Source organism: Leptodactylus fuscus, chromosome 5 (genome assembly GCF_031893055.1).
Source record: "Leptodactylus fuscus isolate aLepFus1 chromosome 5, aLepFus1.hap2, whole genome shotgun sequence".
Lineage (NCBI taxonomy): Eukaryota > Metazoa > Chordata > Amphibia > Anura > Leptodactylidae > Leptodactylus > Leptodactylus fuscus.
Genome location: NC_134269.1, coordinates 58,956,000 through 58,975,211, shown reverse-complemented (window position 1 = coordinate 58,975,211; position 19,212 = coordinate 58,956,000). Strand labels below are relative to the sequence as shown.

Here is a 19,212-nt window from a genome sequence, read left to right as displayed (position 1 = left end):
GCCAGAATTGATGTCTCTTATCTGCATCATTTTGAGTCTTTCCTTCCTTCTTTAAGACTGCTGAGTGAGTAGACTCTGATGCCGAAGCTGTGTTGGTTGCTCTAAGACAGATGTCTTCCCCTGCGGCTCCCTCCCCCCTCTCACAGCAAGCATCTCGCAAACATTTTAAGGGGAATTTATCAAGACCTGAACTCCAGAATTCTGGCATTTAGAAAGTCACAAAATGGGGATCATAGAATTTACATTCTCCAAAATGTACCAGAATTTGACATTTTTCTATTGTTCATTCTACTTTTAAAGAGTGGGTGGGAAAGTAAATGTGGTTAGTCTAAGAAATGTATTAGATATTGTGCAACATTTGATACATTTAGCTAAATTATGTCAGCACACACTCCATCAATACTAACCTTAAAAATTTCCATTGCAATAATTCCCCTGTATTGAGAGGAGATACTACAACTATATCCTTCCCTTCCTTATGTTCTATATACTGCTTTATTCTAGATTTTTTTTTTTAATCTGTAAATTTGCTAAGTACCCTAAGACAGGGGGAGGGGGGAAACTACAGACGTCTGTAGGAAGACCTTTTCCCCTTCAATCACATTTACTATTGATTTATTTAAGAAAGACAAATTATAATAATAAGTTCTCTTTGAGATGCATCCATTAATTTCAAGCATGAACAGATTTTTCTATTGGATAATATTACAAGATAATATATCCATGGAGCAGAAAGTTACTTTATTCATTTCCGGATCACTAGTTATGAGTAAAATATCCAGCGTGTGGTTCTGTCTCTTCCCTGGACCACTAACTAAACAAGGCTTACTGAAAATCTATATAGTAATTAAAGTTGTAAATTTTGTTGCATGGCCATTGTTATGCCAAAAGCTGCAAACAATTACACATGATGTGGCAGTGAAAGCACATGGACCCCATAGACTGCAATGGGATCCGTGTGCTCTCCGTGCGGTGTCCACATGGAACATGCAGATAGAAAAGTAGATTGTGATCTACTTTCCTCTCTACATGATTCGTGTGGACAGTGCTCGGAAAGCACACAAATCCCATTACAGGCTATGGGGTCCGTGTGCTTTCACTGCACACTGCTTGCCAGTGCGTTTGGTAATCTGTTCGGGGGGGTTCCCATGCAGACTCCCTGAATGGATTACCACACGCAGATGTGAACCGGCATCAGATAGAAGCTGTCCAGATCCTCTCATTCATGAGAAAAGCCAGTGAATCTTGAGAAAGTAAAGCTTTGCATATAATTATTTATACAATATGAATCATTTATAATATAATTTAAAATATTTTTTTTACACCTGAGTCAGTAACTTTTTTCCAGCTCCCACTCTTTACAAAACTGTCCACGACTAAAACTCTACATCCTTGGATACTGGTGGTTTAATGGTTCTGTATATTCTTTTCTTGTGTTGGTGTATATTTATGTTCTGTGCAATATGAATTATAATTGGATAATTGTGTCATTTTATTCCTATGCTTTCTATCTAACTTTATGCCACCTATTATTTATCATATTGTTATTGAATGCGCTTTAACACACTGCCAATGATACCCCTTTATAAAAAATATTAAGGGGCATTTTAAACAAGACAACCTCTGGTCTGACGGGAGTGAATTTTTGTGTCTAAAGGGCGGTCTGCCAACATACTCTGCCCAGCCCATTTCTGTTATCCTGCTGCTGGTTCCTAAATATTCCCTGATGACCCCAAACATTTAGTTGGGAAATCACAGCTGGGGAGACGTAAGGAACAAAGGGAGAAGGGTTAGGTATATGAGCCATTTGGGTTTCCCATGGCTCGTTCACACAGGGGCAATGAGGCAGATTTTGACAGCAGATTTCGCCTCAAAATCTGCCTCCATACAATGGTGGTCTATGGAGACTGCTAGCTTTTTTTTTCTGCTAGCAGTTTTTTGCTGCTAGCAGAAAAAGGAACCAACATGACCTTTCTTCCGGCGGATTCCGCCTGAGAAAAGCAATAGAAGTGAATGGGAGGCGAAAAACGTCTAGTGTTTTTTTTTACAGCCCATTCACTTTAACCCCTTCCCGACATGCGCCGTAATAGTACGGCGCGTGTCGGGTCTGTAACTATGGCGACCGCCCGGGAGCCGGACGGCCGTCATAGCCGCCGGGTGTCTACTGCTTCAAGCAGTAGACAACCGGCTCTAATGCCTCGGATCGGTCCCCGGACCGATCGGAGGCATTAACCCCTCCGGCGCTGCTGTCAAAGGCGCCGGAGGCGCCATCTTCCCGGCGGCGCATGGGCGCCGGCATTTTGGCAGGGATCGCCGGCTCCTGGAGCATGCTCCAGGGCCGACCCCCCGTTGCCATGACAGCCGGGAGCCTTGTTAAGGGCTCCCAGCCAGGAGCAAATTCTCTCTTTTGCAGGCTGGTGTATACAGCCTGCAAAAGAAATTATGCTTTTTTGCAATGCATTGCAATGCATTAGCATTGTAATGCATTGCATTAGTGATCAGACCCCCTGGGGTTCAACACCCCTAGGGGGTCTAATAAATGCAAAAAAAAAATAAAAAAAAAGTAAAAAAAAAATATAAAAAGTATTAAAAGTTCAAATCACCCCCCTTTCCCTAGAACAGATATAAAAGTAGTTAAAAACTGTGAAACATATACATGTTAGGTATCCCCGCGTCCGAAATCGCCCGCTCTACAAATCTATACAAATATTTTTCCTGTTCGGTAAACACCGTAGCAGGAAAAATAGTCAAAAGTGCCAAACCGCCGTTTTTTCACTGTTTTAATTCTGCTAAAAATTTGAATAAAAAGTGATCAAAGCAATAACATTTCCCGAAAATGGTAGAACTAAAAAGTACACCCGGCCCCGCAAAAAAAGACGCCCTATGCATCCCCGTACACCTATGTATAAAAAAGTTACGGCCGTCGGAATATGGCGACTTTTAGAAAAAAAAATTTTTAACACCGTTTTGGAATTTTTTTTAGGGGTCAAAATGTAAATAAAACCATATAAATTTGGTATCCCTGGAACCGTACCGAAACACAGAATACAGGGGACATGTCATTCTGGCTGCACAGTGAACGCCGTAAAACCAAAGCCCGTAAGAAAGTCGCAGAAATGCATTTTTTTCTTCAAATCCACCCCATTCTGAATTTTTTTCCTGCTTCCCAGTACATTATATAGAATAATTACTGGTGGCATCATGAAGAAAAAATTGTCCCGCAAAAATTAAGACCTCATATGACTCTGGGAGCGGAGAAATAAAAAAGTTATGGGGTTTAGAAGGAGGGGAGTCAAAAACGAAAAACGAAAATCAAAAAATGCCATCGGCGGGAAGGGGTTAAGGGGAGGGAAAACCACCTGGCATCCAGAAAACTATCCAAAAAACGCCTCAAGGTCAAAAAACTGCTTCCTAATTAGGAAGCTTTTTTTGGGGTGGACCAAAATAAGCCAGGCGGTTTTTAGGTGTGAGCTAGCCCTTAGGATGGATGCTCTGCTCTAAAACCACAATAGCAGTAGCATCCAGGGTTCTTTATGAATTCAGGGCAAACATACTTGCATTACAGTTTCCTTCTAGGAACCTAGTTTTTATGAATATTTATGTATCAAGCTGAGATTTTTAGCTGTTACTAATAAAAGTGAAGTTTTATTCTCTGTTTGAAGAAATCTCACTGAAAGTGTAATTGTTTAGGATTTACATCAAGCTTGTTTTCCATGAATGTCAGCAACATCTCTGCTTTCCATTTTACTGTTCCCAAAGCTGAACTAAGTGCTCTGTGCCCTTAGGCTTTTTATACAGACTCTTTGATCACTTCTTTTCTGGCTGGTTGCTCATCTGCATGTTCATAATTTGTGCCAGTATCTGAGAATTGTGTAGTCACCTGTTCTGCATCTCAATAACAAACAGAAAAGGTGCATTTCTGCTCCAGTAGGAAGATGACATGAAACAATGTATTAGAGGAAGGTTTCAGCTCTATTATATCAACACAAATGCAATTACATTATGGATTCCACTCAACACGGAAAGGGGGTGACATGATCAGATTGTCCGTCTACCTCTTAACAAATCCATATAATATGTAAGTAAGAAGTAAGTGTGGTTGGCTATATAGAGTGCTATATACTATAGAGTGCTCACTGTCTGCTGGTGATGCTGGGAATGAAAATCCCATGTCAACGCTATATGTTGTAGGCGGAGTACCACATTAGTGGGCACGCCTCAACTAACGTAAAGGGGTTGGCCACTTTCAGACCAATATTGAGAGATAAATGTTATGGTTTTTATAATAAAAAGTTGTACAATTTTCCAATATCCTTTATTATCAATTCCTCATGGTTTTCTAGATATCTGCTTGTTGCCATTCATTCTGTTACTTCTAGTGGATAAAAGTCTTACCGCGGGGGGCAACAAAATGGCTTAGCGGTTAGGACTGTATCCTTGCAGTGCTGGAGTCCTGGGTTTGAATGGACAACATCTGCAAGGCGTTTGTATGTTCTCCCCGTGTTTGTGTGGATTTCCTCCCATTCTACAAAGACATACTGATAGGTAAAAATGTAGATTGTGAGCCCTACATGGGGCTCACAATTCACATTTATAAAGAAAAAAAAAAAAAGTCTGACCATGGTCATGTGATTTACGGTCCATGGTCATGTGATGAGCACACAGGTGCCGTTCGTTATAGTCACAGCACAGTAATCAGACATCTGCCTGGTAATCATCTGTTCACCTGTGTGCTCATCACATGACCATGGACCATAAATCACATGACCATGGACTGCAAATCATATGACCATGGTCAGACTTTTATCCACTAGAAGTAACAGAATGAATGACAGCAAGCAGAGATCTAGAAAACTGTGAGGAATTCATACAGAAAGTATATTGGAAAATTGTATATCTTTTTATTGTACAAACAATAACATTTGTCTCTTAATACTGGTCTGAAAGTGGCCAACCCCTTTAACATGGCTCTGTTCAGCTTAAAGTACTATTCAGTATACAAGTTTGTCCTTCTTTCCTATTGTGCTTGGTCATGATAAATGTGAGGACCAATAGAATTCAGAAATCTGAATGAGACTTAAGTAGTGACATGTTTTCACCAGTGGAAGAGAGCATTATTCCCCTGCAAAGTCTTCACTGTTAGGGAGGAGATAGCTAGAAATTTGAGGCCGGAGCCCCACGAGAAACTCCGCAGGAAAATCACAGCATTTTACAGTAACTGCAAAGTGGATGGGATTCATGCAAATCCAATGCCCACTTTGCATTTAAAACTGCAGCACGGACATGCTGCAATTTCCAATACCGGTGTCAATTTTATCTATGGCAACGCTGGCAGCTTTCCCGTAGATATAATTGTAACAGAAAGTGCTGCTACTGCTGGAGACGATCGTGACTATCTGAACTTGTCTTTATTACATAACCAATTTCTGTTTAGTTAGAGCCCAGACGGGTAGGTTTTTATTTTGAATCTTCTTTTGTGCTACATCAACCCATGTGTGTTTGGAGTAAATAAAACTCAACACTTGAACTGTTACCTTGGAGTCTGTGTCATTGCCAACCACCCAGCACCCCCAGATCCTGACAACTGGCGGGTACATACTGCTGCCAATATACATTACAAGATGTTATGGTGTTCCTTAGTGTTCTTTGCTAGCCTCTCCAAATGTCCACCTTGTAGCTCAGTCAGTCTGCCTAGATCCTTTGTTTGGAAGAGCCATTCTTGGTATTTTATAGACTATAGAATCAGTAAGCCAATAAGAATCAGTGCACATAAAGCCCTTTAGGTGTATGTTCTGAGAGAGAAACAAAAGAACACCAGGGGATGTCTTAACAAGTAAGTAAAAGCAATATTTATAGTCAGAAGAATTTTTTTAATTTCTCCAATCAAAAATATATTATGTTTTGTGTGATCTACCAGAGAATTGTATTTAGTTATGGAAACCCATTCACTAGAGATAAGTTCTCTGGTCCTAAATAGTAACCTATCTGGTCATAGACTATAGGATTTTCAGTGAACATTACTCATGATATACATGGTATGTATTGTGGCTAAGGATGTAACTGATAGTTCAACAAGTTTTTGGAATATGTGCAAAGCTAAAGGCATGAGAGATTACATACATTGTGTAAGTTCTGCTGTTGCTGGTGCCAATTTATTTCCAGTTCTTTAGCCCTAGAAGATTCTGATGGGTATTATGTTGATCCTACAGTAAAACCTGTCAATGTGTTCTATGAAAGCCTAACATCTAGTATTTTAATGGCATTTTCTAAAATCCACTTTCACTCCATTCTTGTACTTTCTCCTTTATAGAGTGGGGTTATCAATAAATGACTCCAGTAGTCGGGCCGCCACAGACAGAAGCAATGAAAGCATCAAATTAAGTATGAAACCCGCCATAGTGAAATGGAGACACAATGAGACTCTTTCAATGAAGATCAGGTAAGTTTATTAGATCATTTGCATCATAAGTTGTAAAAGGTTTTTCCAGTTTGCCACATTCTGATGTACCGTGTATTGATTTCTCAAGTTTTCAACAATTTTGCTTGAGGTTAGTGACACGAGAGAGCGCTGATACACTTAACAAGCCATACAACTGTGTTAGCTAGAGATGATAAGAAAAGATTTTCAGCCTCTGGAATTGAACATAAAAGTTTCCATCACTGGCAACAAGCAGACTTTTGAGGAATTGATACACATTGTATAGTAGAAAGTTGCAAACTTCATTGTCTATAGTATAATCGGTGGGGGAAATTAATTGAAAGAACTAACATACCAAAGATAGAAAATCTACACTGTATGTATGTGTTCACACTTAACCAATCTCCAGCTTGGTTCAACACAATTCAACACTAAATCACAAAATGCTAAGACTGCAATTTACCCTTCCCACTAGGTGGTAACCCATAGATACAGAAAGGATAGTTAGCTTATCACTTTGTGATATCTTGTCACAAAACTATGTTGTTTTACGTGTGATGCAAATTTCTAGACATGTTGGGTTAAGAGGACAGATAAGGAAGAACATATTTGCATGTCAGTGTACAAAGGAAATACACTACACGATGTGTATGTTAAAATCTTATCCACTTTGCTACAGGCAGCCGGTGGCAAAGTGCTTGACTGCATATATATATACAGTCCTATGAAAAAGTTTGGGCACCCCTATTAATCTTAATCATTTTTAGTTCTAAATATTTTGGTATTTGCAACAGCCATTTCAGTTTGATATATCTAATAACTGATGGACACAGTAATATTTCAGGATTGAAATGAGGTTTATTGTACTAACAGAAAATGTGCAATATGCAATAAACCAAAATTTCACCAGTGCAAAAGTATGGGCACCTCAACAGAAAAGTGACATTAATATTTAGTAGATCTTCCTTTTGCAAAGATAACAGCCTCTAGTCGCTTCCTGTAGCTTTTAATCAGTTCCTGGATCCTGGATGAAGGTATTTTGGACCATTCCTCTTTACAAAACAATTCAAGTTCAGTTAAGTTTGATGGTTGCCGAGCATGGACAGCCCGCTTCAAATCATCCCACAGATGTTCAATGATATTCAGGTCTGGGGACTGGGATGGCCATTCCAGAACATTGTAATTGTTCCTCTGCATGAATGCCTGAGTCGATTTGGAGCGTTGTTTTGGATTATTGTCTTGCTGAAATATCCATCCCCGGCGTAACTTCAACTTCGTCACTGATTCTTGAACATTATTCTCAAGAATCTGCTGATACTGAGTGGAATCCATGTGACCCTCAACTTTAATAAGATTCCCGGTGCCGGCATTGGCCACACAGCCCCAAAGCATGATGGAACCTCCACCAAATTTTACAGTGGGTAGCATGTGTTTTTCTTGGAATGCTGTTTTTTTTGGACTCCATGCATAACGCCTTTTTGTATGACCAAACAACTCAATCTTTCATCAGTCCACAGGACCTTCTTCCAAAATGAAGCTGGCTTATCCAAATGTGCTTTTGCATACCTCAGGCGACTCTGTTTGTGGCATGTTTGCAGAAACGGCTTCTTTCTCATCACTCAACTATACAGCTTCTCCTTGTGCAAAGTGTGCTGTATTGTTGACCGATGCACAGTGACACCATCTGCAGCAAGATGATGCTGCAGCTCTTTGGAGGTGGTCTGTGGATTGTCCTTCACTGTTCTCACCATTCTCCTTCTCTGCCTTTCTGATATTTTTCTTGGCCTGCCACTTCTGGGTTAACAAGAACTGTCCTTGTGGTCTTCCATTTCCTTACTATGTTCCTCACAGTGGAAACTGACAGGTTAAATCTCTGAGACAACTTTTTGTATCCTTCCCCTGAACAACTATGTTGAACAATCTTTGTTTTCAGATCATTTGAGAGTTGTTTTAAGTAGCCCATGATGCCACTCTTCAGAGGAGATTCAAATAGGAGAACAACTTGCAATTGGCCACCTTAAATACCTTTTCTCATGATTGGATAGATCTGGCTATGAAGTTCAAAGCTCAGTGAGGTTACAAAAACAATTTTGTGCTTCAGTAAGTCAGTAAAAAGTAGTTAGGAGTATTCAAATCAATAAAATGATAAGGGTGCCCATACTTTTGCACCGGTCAAATTTTGGTTTAATGCATGTTGCACATTTTCTGTTAGTACAATAAACCTCATTTCACTCCTGAAATATTACTGTGTCCATCAGTTATTAGATATATCAAACTGAAATGGCTGCTGCAAACACCAAAATATTTAGAACTAAAAATGATTAAGATTAATAGGGGTGCCCAAACTTTTTCATAGGACTGTATATATATATATATATATATATATATATATATATATATATATATATACTCACCATGTCAGCAGGATCATTCCTACCCACACCCTCAATATTAGTTTTCAGGACTTGTGTTCCATTGTACTGTACCTTTATGTAGTTAAAGGGATTTTCCATGAAGATTACCAAGCATATATCTGTAGACAATTAAAAACTAAAAATTGATGGAAATGTAAGTAACCATCATAGCCGTCCTTTGTCTTGATTGTTTGGCAATGTGTACGATCATGAATGTAGGATCTTTCTTTGGACAGAAAATAAGCCATGATTTCCTTTTGGTGACCAGATTATCTTCTCATACCTGTAGTGTCTCTGTCTGATAACCTGTCCACAATAAGGAAATAGTGGTGGGGGTTTCAGACAAGTTCTACACCCACGACAGAAGACTATCACCACTGAGATGAGAAAATCACTAAATGTCTGCAAAAATTTTTAATTACTTGTATTTGCGAAAATGTTCAACCTTTACCTTGCTACAAAGTTGGTTTATGTTTGTGAGAAAACCTCTTTAACTGTTTCCTATGTAAATATGGCAATGATCTCTATACCTGCTTATCAGGGTCATTAACCCTTGACACCTTGGGCACCACTTTCTCAGTGACTAATGGGTGCTACCAATGCGGGGTGGATCACCTGCACCAGCCCTGAGATCTGAGGCCAGCGATCTGTTAGGGCCAGTTCACACGGAGTTAATGGGCTCGCATTCTGGCACGTATACACGTGTCAGAATGTGAGCGCTCAAAACAGATCCCATTCATTTCAATGGGTCGCTACGGGCGTATGATGTGCGTAATTTTGTGCGCGTAATTTTGTGGCCACAAAATTATGCGCGCAAAATTACGTGCATTATACGCCTGTAATGACCCATTGAAATTAATGGGATCTGTTTTGAGCGCTCACATTCTGACATGTATATATGTGCCAGAATGCGAGCCCGTTAACTCCGTGTGAACTGGCCCTAACTGTGATAGCCGAGAGGCTATTGAAGGCTTCCAGACTTGTCATTATATGTATTCTATTACATACTGCTCTCGGCAGCCTGAAATAGAAGCAGTGCTATTTTACAATGCATTGTTATACATTAGCATTGCATTGAATTGTGTTAGTGATCAGACCTCTAGGGTTCAAGACCCCAAGGGTGTCTGAAAATTAAAGAAAAAATTGTTTAAAAAATGTATTCAAAATTCAAAATTTCAAATGGCCGTGGCATGAAGTAGTTAAGACTAAGGCTACAGATTGCAGGAAAAGCTGCTTTTCTAGTTGAAGATTTTGCTGCTGCTGTCTATGCCAAAGCTAAAGTTGTCTTCAAAAGGAATGGGGACTATAATGGAAGCTCTTATCTGGCTCCCTTCTGCTAAGTCCTCTCCCTTGATTTGGCTAAAAAAACCCAAAAAACACAGCAAAATCGGCAACAGAAAAAGCAGCTTTTCCACAACTCGTGGCCTCAGCCTAAGATTGTTATGACAAAAGCACAGTGTCTTTCCAGCTGTTGGGAAACTACAACTCCCAGCATGCTCTTTTATATCCCATCTTTCAGAGCATGTTATGAGAAGTCTCCTAGCAGTGTGCTGATCTGCAGTATGGTCACTTAGCGCCTTGATAGTAAAGCCTCTTTTAAAGATAAGAAAAAGTTACAGAATTTGCTATGTTGTCATTCCACTGATGGACAAATATCCTGTTACAAAGCTATACGGAGCTTTTCCACTTATAAGATAATGGAGGCTTAAACATGCACCATATTTCAGGATTTCATCTGTCATTGTTTTTTTACGTGGCATATAGTTATAAGGCTCTGTAAATGGAAATTTGCTCATTTATGAATTTTCATTGTCTAGCCACCATGCGCTTTCCCCACTTAAATACATTACAAACATAGGGTGCATTCACACTGAGTAAACGCTAGCTTATTTTGTAAAGTAAAATTACACTTGTAAATTTTGCTATCCCATTGACTTCAATGACATTTTACAGGCGTATTTTTACAGGCGTATTTTTACAGGCGTATTTTTTACAGGCGTATTTTTACACTTGTAAAAAAATATCATTGAAGTCAATGGGATAGCAAAATTTACAAGTGTAATTTTACTCTACAAAATAAGCTAGCGTTTACTCAGTGTGAATGCACCCATAAGGTAAAGACACAAAAAAAAATCCTATACTGTGGGTTATAGTAGTTATTGTACAATTCTGCTGTGTAGTAATAAGATGCATGGTTATATCCACTTCAATGAGCACACATAGGCTGATAGGCTTTTGGCAAGTGTTGTAAGATTACAAAAGCAGAACGTAGAACATAATCAGGAGAAGCCTGCATGTTTCATATGCTGAAGCTAGAGATCAAAGTACTTAGGGGTGCCTGCCTGTTTCTCCGTATATGAAAGCTTTTTCTTAATAACTCTTCATGTTCTTTCTACCTTGGTTTACAGGAAGCAAATCTTGCATTTCCTGGATGCAGAAAGGGATATATCAGTTCTAAAAGGGACTTTGAAACCAGGAGATATTATACATTATATATTTGATCGAGACAGCACCATGAATATATCCAAAAACTTGTATGAACTGTTGCCTAGAACCTCCCCTCTGAAAAACAAGAACTTCAAGACATGTGCCATTGTAGGAAACTCTGGCATTTTGCTCAACAGTGGCTGTGGGAAAGAGATCGACTCACACGACTTTGTCATAAGGTAATAATGTTGGTCCCCTGCTTTATGTGTGGAAGAACGGTGATTCAGACATAAAGACAGGATACAAAGCGTTGGTGGTATAGTGGTGAGCATAGCTGCCTTCCAAGCAGTTGACCTGGGTTCGATTCCCGACCAACACAGAACATAGGGGCAACACGGTAGCTCAGTGGTTAGCACTGGAGTCCTGGGTTCGAATCCTGCCAGGGACAACATCTGCAAGGAGTTTGTATATTCTCCCCGTGTTTGCATGGATTTCCTCCCATTCTACAAAGACATACTAATAACAAAACAAATGTACCTTGCGATCCTTATATGGGGTTCACAATCTACATTAAAAATAACATAAAGAAGGATAAGATTCTTTACAGTTACAGTAGTTGCTATAAAATCTTCTAATAGAAAATACATTGAGGAGCATCTAATGGGGATGAGAGCTAATGTTAACTTAGCTATAAGTAGTTTATATATGGTTTGCAAAAGATTGAAATTGATAGATCCAAATACAGTAAAGTTTAATTTGACTTTCAGCAAGTTTTAAAAGGAATATTTCAGGTCTATTTAGGGAGACAGACCAATGGATGAAAAAGAACTGCGCTTGCTCCAAATCCGTTATTTGAACATGTTCTCTTATTAGGTTCCTAATACAGGTTAATAATACCGAGTGATTATGAAGATAATCTTGTTTCCCTTAGTCCTAACAGCGGCACAATGTGGGGTATTTCTGCCCCTGTGTGCTGGTAGGACAGGCGGATATTTAATTAGCCAATCAAATGCGTGGCAGGCCCTATAAGAGGGCACAAGAACCTCCCCTCTGCGTGTAAATACAAAAGTACCTCCATTACATTTATATACAGTTTTATACATAAGATATGATTCCCAGGGTGGGAAATCTTGTGCCGCTGTTAGGACTAAGGGAAACAAGATTATCTTCATAATCACTCGTTCCCTGTCGTCCTCAACAGCGGCACAATGTGGGGATATAGCAAGCAGGTCCCCAAGATGGGTGGGACAAACCCATGACCGAACTTAAACTGGTCTGGGCAAAGGCAGTGGAATCTGCCACTTGGTCCTTCAGGCGGTAATGCCAAATGAAGGTGGATTCAGATGCCCAAGAGGCAGCTGCATATATTTGGTCCACAGACAAAGCACTTCTTTCTGCCCGTGAAGTGGACACTGCCCTGGTTGAATGGGCATGAAGGAAAGATGGAGCCAACAGCCCTTGGGCGGTATAGGCGACTCTAATAGTCTCGGTAACCCACCGGGATATTGTAGCTTTGGCGGCTTTGGCGCCCTTGTTTTTCCCCGTGTAGCTGACCAACAGGTTTTCAGTCCACCTAAAGGGGCGAGTGCGCTGCAAGTAGATCTGCAGGCATCTAACCACATCCAGCTTGTGCCATCTTTCTTCTTCAGCAGAAGAAGGGAACGGAAAAAATACTGGAAGGGAAATCAGTTGGTTCCTGTTTACAGCAGATGGCACCTTGGGACGAAACCCAGGGAGGAACCTAAGCAGTACATGGTCAGAGAAAAAGGTGGTATATGGCTCCTCAGCGGACAAAGCTTGTAGTTCACTAACGCGTTTGGCAGGTGTGACTGCCAGTAGCAGCGCCATTTTGCCGGTTAGCGACTTGAGGGAGACCTCTTCCAGAGGTTCAAATGGCTGGCCACATAGGGCGTTCAGGACCGGAATAAGGTCCCATTGGTGGACAGGGGTGTTTACCACCGGTCTCAGCCTAGTTGCCCCTTTAATAAAGGTGCTCACTAAAGGATCCTGAGACAAACGCCTCCCCAGATAGGCGGACAGGGCCGCTACGTGTACCTTGAGTGTGGCCGCAGCAAGACCTCTGTCTAGTCCGTCTTGAAGGAAGTCCAGGATCGCCTCCGTAGGGGGATCGGTGGAGTCCACTTGATGCTGCAGACACCAGGCATTAAAGATGTTACCTATTCGACGGTAGTTCCTGTTAGTCGAATCTGCTCTGGCGCTGGATAGGGTCTTCAAGACGGCTTGTGACAGTCCTCTATTTCTCAATAGGGACTGGTCAACCTCCAGGCTGTCAGGTTGAGGCTCCGCAGATCCTGGCATCTCAGCTCTCCTTGGGTTACCAGGTCTGGGAGTGGGGGAAGCCTCCAATATATGCCCTGACTCATTTGTATGAGCTGAGCAAACCAAGCCCTTTTTGGCCAGAACGGGATTATGGCTATTCCCGAGGCTTGGTCCTGTCTTATTTTTATCAATACCTTCGGTATGATTGGAATTGGAGGGAATATGTAAAACAGCCTGAACCTCCATGGGATGGACAGGGCATCCACCGCCAAGGGATTGTCCTCCTGGTACAGAGAGCAGAAGGTCCCCACCTTGGCGTTGAGTCGGGTAGCCATAAGATCGACCTCCGGGAGACCCCATCTCTGGACGATCTGTTGAAATACGTCTGGATTGAGAGACCATTCTCCTGATACGGTAATACCCTGACTCAGCTGATCCGCTACTATGTTCAGGGAGCCCTTTATGTGAACAGCGGATAACTGGACCAGATTCTTCTCCGCCTAGGCAAATATGAGATTCGTCTCTCTCAGCAAGGTTGGTGACCTGGTGCCCCCTTGTTTGTTTATATAGACTACCACCGTCATATTGTCTGACCGGTTTTTGACAGACTTGCCTTTCAATTCTGGGGCAAAGTGTACTAGGGCCAGGTACACTGCTCTGAGTTCCTTGAGATTGGATGACCCCAGCTCCGGACATCTCCATCGTCCTTGTACAGTTTTGTCTTGACAATGGGCTCCCCATCCCCACTGGGATGCATCTGTTGTCAACAGGGTCCACACTGTCGGGACCGTGGACCTTCCGTCTTTCAGGTGTATCCACCATCTGAGGGAAAGACGGGTAGCGGGAGAAAGGCAGATCTTCTTGTGCAATCCCCGTGGAGACCTGTTCCAGGTTCTCAACACTTCCATCTGCAGGGGACGCAAATGCCATAAAGTCCAAGGCACCGCCCTGGCCAAGGATGACATCAGGCCCAGGACTCTCATGGCGGTCCGGATGGTTACCTGCCGAGTGCGCAATAGGAATCGTGCACTGGCTTGGATTCTTTCCTTCCTTGGACTGGAGAGGAAGATCTGCATCGCTTCTGAATCCACTATAAATCCGAGGAATTTTCTTCAGGTGGATGGAACGATTTCGGACTTCTCCCAATTGATAATCCTAACTCCTGTAGGAAGTTGATGGCAAGGTTGAGCTGCTGGAGGAGGGCAGCAGGAGACTGAGCTTTCAGTAGCCAGTCGTCTAGATAAGGGACGATGAAAAGACCCTGAAGTCTGAGGGCCGCGGCAACCGGAGAAATCACCTTGGTGAATACCAGTGGGGCGGATGTGATGCCGAATGGCAGAGCTGTGAATTGATAGTGCTCCCTGTGGCCGGCCATAGCGACGGCAATCCTGAGGAACTTCCTGTGGAAATGAGCAATGGGGACATGTAGATAGGCGTCCCTCAAATCGAGGGTAACCATCACCTCTCCTGGCTGAAGAAACACAGCCACGGAATCCACGGTTTCCATTCGAAATGACCTCTTCCTGATAAACCGATTGAGGTACCTCAGATCTATTATCATCCTCCAGCCCCCGGTGAACTTGGGGACCAGAAAGACGGGGGAGTAGACTCCCAGACCGAGGTCTGAGGCTGGTACCTTCTCCAGGGCGCCCTTGGTAACATATTCGGCAACCAAGGCTTCTAGACTGGCCTGCTGAGAAGGTGGAAGAGTTTGGGTGGAAACGAACCGATCTGGAGGTGGAAGATGAAAGTCGATGTGATACCCGTGTTGTATGATCTTCAACACCCATGGGTCTTGGATATGGGTGAACCATGCTCTGGAAAAGGAGGAAAGACGTCCTCCCAGGAAGGGGGGCCACAGGGAGCTGCCCCACGTCAAAACTCAGGCTTCCTCTTGGTGTCCTCCTTGGAAGCGCCACGACCAGCTCCCCTAGGGCGATATCTAAAACGCCGTTGTTGGGAAGGGCGTCTATAATTAGAGGAAGAACCTCTGCCTCTAGAGGGAACACGTCTGCCCCTGGATGCTTGAGGTAGGGACCTTCCCCTACCTTCAGCTAATCCCTCCATAATGGCGTCTATAAGCTTTGGCCAGACACCCTTCCCGGCTCAAAGGGGAGAGCACAGAGTGCTGCTTTAGACGCAAAATCTGCCCGCCAAGGCTTTAGCCAAAGGGGTCTACGGGCCGCAGTAGACAACGCCATAGATTTGGCGGAGGTTTTTAATTGATGGCAGGAGGATTCCGCCAAATAATCTGCAGCCCTATGAACTCTTTTCATAGAGGCCAGAATCTCATCTCTGTCTACGCCCAAGTCTATATCCCGCTCCAAGGCGGCTAAGCGGTTGCGCAAAAAGTCACCAACCATAGAGGAGGCTATGGCCACAGAGGCTTGCGTGGAGGAAGCTGAGTAGACCTTCTTCAGAACGGAGTCCGCCCTACGATCCAGAGGGTCCTGAAGATTTGAACCATCTTCCAAGGGCACCAGGGTTCTGCGGGACAGCTTTGCTACGGCCAAATCCACCTTCGGGGGAGGCCCCCAGGAATCCCACTGGGTAGTGTTAATAGGAAACAAACTCTTGAAGATCCTGGAAAGCGAATGTCCTTTCTCTGGCTGTTTCCACTGCTGCGCCATAAGGTCGGTCAGCGTGGCGTCCGCATGGAAGGCAATATGTCCCCCAGAGGCAGACGTGGAGGCTTCCCCGTCAACATCTCGGCCCACTGTAGACCGGATGGACTTCAGCAGCCTGCCCGTTTGTTCATAATGGAACGCAGTTCTGCTGGAATAACTGAGTCGTCCTCAGAGGAATCATCCTCTGCCACCCGCAGGTGTTACAAGGGGGGGGGGAGAGACGAGTAACGGAGCTCAGAGCATGGTCTCCTGGTGAGCTGAGACAAGGTGCAATGGATCCCTTTGAGGGAATCATCCTGCAAAACAAAAAGGAGAGTACAAGCAAGGGAAAACTATTTACCCAAGCGATGCCCAAACTCACCATCTCCTTGACCCATGCCATCATATCTCTGGGAGAGGGCTCCACAGGTGGAGGACCTCTGCACCCGCGACAACGGGCCCACTCATAGCCTGAAAATAGGCAAGTTATAGGACCAGTAGTACCCCGCAGGGCACAACCTTTCAAGCCGCTACCTACCATCAGGGAGCGGTGTGTCGCAATCGAAGCAGGAAAGATGTTTCCTCTTGGAAGAGGTTTTCCTCCTACCATCCCCAGGAGGGGTAGTAGAGGATGACATATCCTACAGAGAGAGATAATAGACCATGCAACACTGTCACCATGACATCATACCAGCTTTTAAAAAAAAGGGGTAAATCTTACCAGGTCCAGTAGACCGGACAGAGAGGTGACTTGGCGCCCAACGTGCGACTCGAACCCACGACCTTGAGATTAAGAGTCTCATGCTCTACCGACTGAGCTAGCCAGGCTGGCGCTGTGAACAGGATCTGAACCTGTGCGGGGAGACCCCATTGGATTTCGAGTCCAAAACCTTAACCACTCGGCCATCACAGCCGGTTCCCAATAAAGTTTGCAAACTGGAAAAGAGTTCAAGATCAATGAACACCACAATCGCACGCCTTCAGCAGATACTGCAGGAAGGTCTCTGACACCAGGCCAGCCAGCCTCTTAATTCTGGCCGGCTGGAAGTGGGCGGAGCCACAATCAAAGCAGGTGAGGCAACCTGCCCAGACAACTAACCCTGTAATCAGGGGTCTGCAAAGATATACATTCCCCCCCACCAAGAGGCCCTTAACACGGGCACTTACCCCCACATCTCCCCGTCTTTTCCGGCCTTTAATAAGGCCTGAATCTTCCCTGAGTGAGCGGCCGCCAGCGCCAGGCCGTTGCCATGGCGCTATGATACTTCCGGCGAAACCGGAAGTGCGCGCTTACAGCGGCCGGCGGGGAACAGGATACACAACAGTGTGGTTCCACCCGCCGGCAGTCCGCGCGGCCACCAGAGGCGGCATGCGGAGTCCCCGGACTCTCACCAAAATGTCAGGTAAGTCACAAGGAGCAGGGGAAGCGGAGGAGAGGGGGGGCAGGGGGGATAGAGGGGGGTAGCCACACATGGCTAACAAGCACCTTCTCCCCGCAGGGCACAGAAGGTGACAAGAAGAAAACAACCGCTCAGGAGGTGAGTGATCCTGCTGAGCTTCTCAAAGAGGACACAAGTCCTCCCACCTGTCCTCTGTCCACACAGGACAGAAAAAAACACGCAGAGGGGAGGTTCTTGTGCCCTCTTATAGGGCCTGCCACGCATTTGATTGGCTAATTAAATATCCGCCTGTCCTACCAGCACACAGGGGCAGAAATACCCCACATTGTGCCGCTGTTGAGGACGACAGGGAAAGTGTATTAGGAACCTAATAAAAGAGCGTGTTGAAATAACGGATTTGGAGCAAGCGCAGTTCTTTTTCATCCATTGGTCTGTCTCCCTATGTCTACTTCACCCTCCGAAGGTGTCGGATGTTGTTACTGCCGCTGAAAGAAGCTCCCACGTGTAAAACTAACCTACAGTTAAAATCGAAGTCTTGGAGGTCTGCTCGGTGAAATCCCTTAATTTCAGGTCTATTTAGGACACTAAACCAGCCAAAAGTCCTTATCAACACATGGCATAGTGTCCCCAATAGCCCTACCTTAAGACTATCCATAAAGGTTTATTTTTTCATTTAGACCTGACAAGTTCCCTCTAAATTGACTTTTTTTTTTCATTGGATTTAAAAAGCTTTTTGATGTATAATATTACATTGTGGCTTGTGCACATATTTAGAGGTATTGTCCAGCGCAAATCACTTTTTCATACTGGTGACCTATTAACAACATAGGTTTATCAGTATGTGATCTGTGGGTGTCCAAAGCTCAGATCCCACACCGACCAGCAATATTGGCAACTGGAAGTTACATCAGTAGGCAAAGTAGAAAAGTGCACCAGGTCTCCTATTTAAGTAATATGAGCGTTAGTGCACCTCCCTGGAACCACTACTATACAATGGACATGGCTGCTGTGCTGCTCCTATTATTTGAGTAGTTGAGCAGTTACCTGTTTCCTGTCCACTGCTATAACTTCCAGCACCTGGAGACTGCCGATACAGTTGTTCTGTGCAGGGGCCGAGTGGTGGACCCAACAAATCACATACTGATGAATTATCCTGTAGATAGGTCATCAGTATGAAATATGAATTTGGCCCCAGACAACCCCTTTAAGTTAATCTTTGCTACATCTATAAGTGTCATTTTACAGTCTATGTAACTATAACTGTAAGCATTTTATTCACCAAGGAAAATGATCACTACAAGTTTCTGCTTATTTTTCTAAGAATTCTGAGCACATCTCTGCATATTTTCTACAGAGATGCTTTTGCATCGGCATGATATTGCTACATTAACTTTTGCAACCATTTTTCATGGCTACTATTCCTCTAAAATTTTAACTGAACAAACTCTGGAAAGAGTACACCCCTGACTTAAATGAAATACATGTCTTGTGTGTGTGTGTGCAGCTCCAATGCACACCTGTGTGTCTCCATAACTATCTACTGAAGGTTGTGCAAATCTGCAATAATGTGCTATGGCCCTTTGAGGAAGCCCTTATATAATGTGTTCTTCAGGTGCATTTAAGGAAAATTTGAAAAATCCTTGTGAAAATGCATGTGTCTTATAAAG

General features: G+C 43.4%; 1 protein-coding gene and 2 non-coding genes across 3 annotated transcripts in view; 2 read left to right on the top strand and 1 right to left on the bottom strand.

Annotated features, from left to right (window-relative positions):
* ST8SIA2 (ST8 alpha-N-acetyl-neuraminide alpha-2,8-sialyltransferase 2) overlaps positions 1–19,212 on the top strand; it is a 187,899-nt gene that overhangs the window by 121,628 nt on the left and 47,059 nt on the right. The window contains exons 3-4 of the mRNA XM_075273290.1: positions 6,311–6,439; positions 11,241–11,498. Coding sequence (XP_075129391.1) covers positions 6,311–6,439; positions 11,241–11,498 — 387 coding nt within the window. The remainder of the gene's footprint in view (positions 1–6,310; positions 6,440–11,240; positions 11,499–19,212) is intronic.
* On the top strand, positions 11,567–11,638 carry TRNAG-UCC (transfer RNA glycine (anticodon UCC)). Its single transcript has one exon. It is a non-coding gene; the product is annotated as a tRNA-Gly (tRNA).
* Positions 16,977–17,058, bottom strand: TRNAS-CGA (transfer RNA serine (anticodon CGA)). Its single transcript has one exon. It is a non-coding gene; the product is annotated as a tRNA-Ser (tRNA).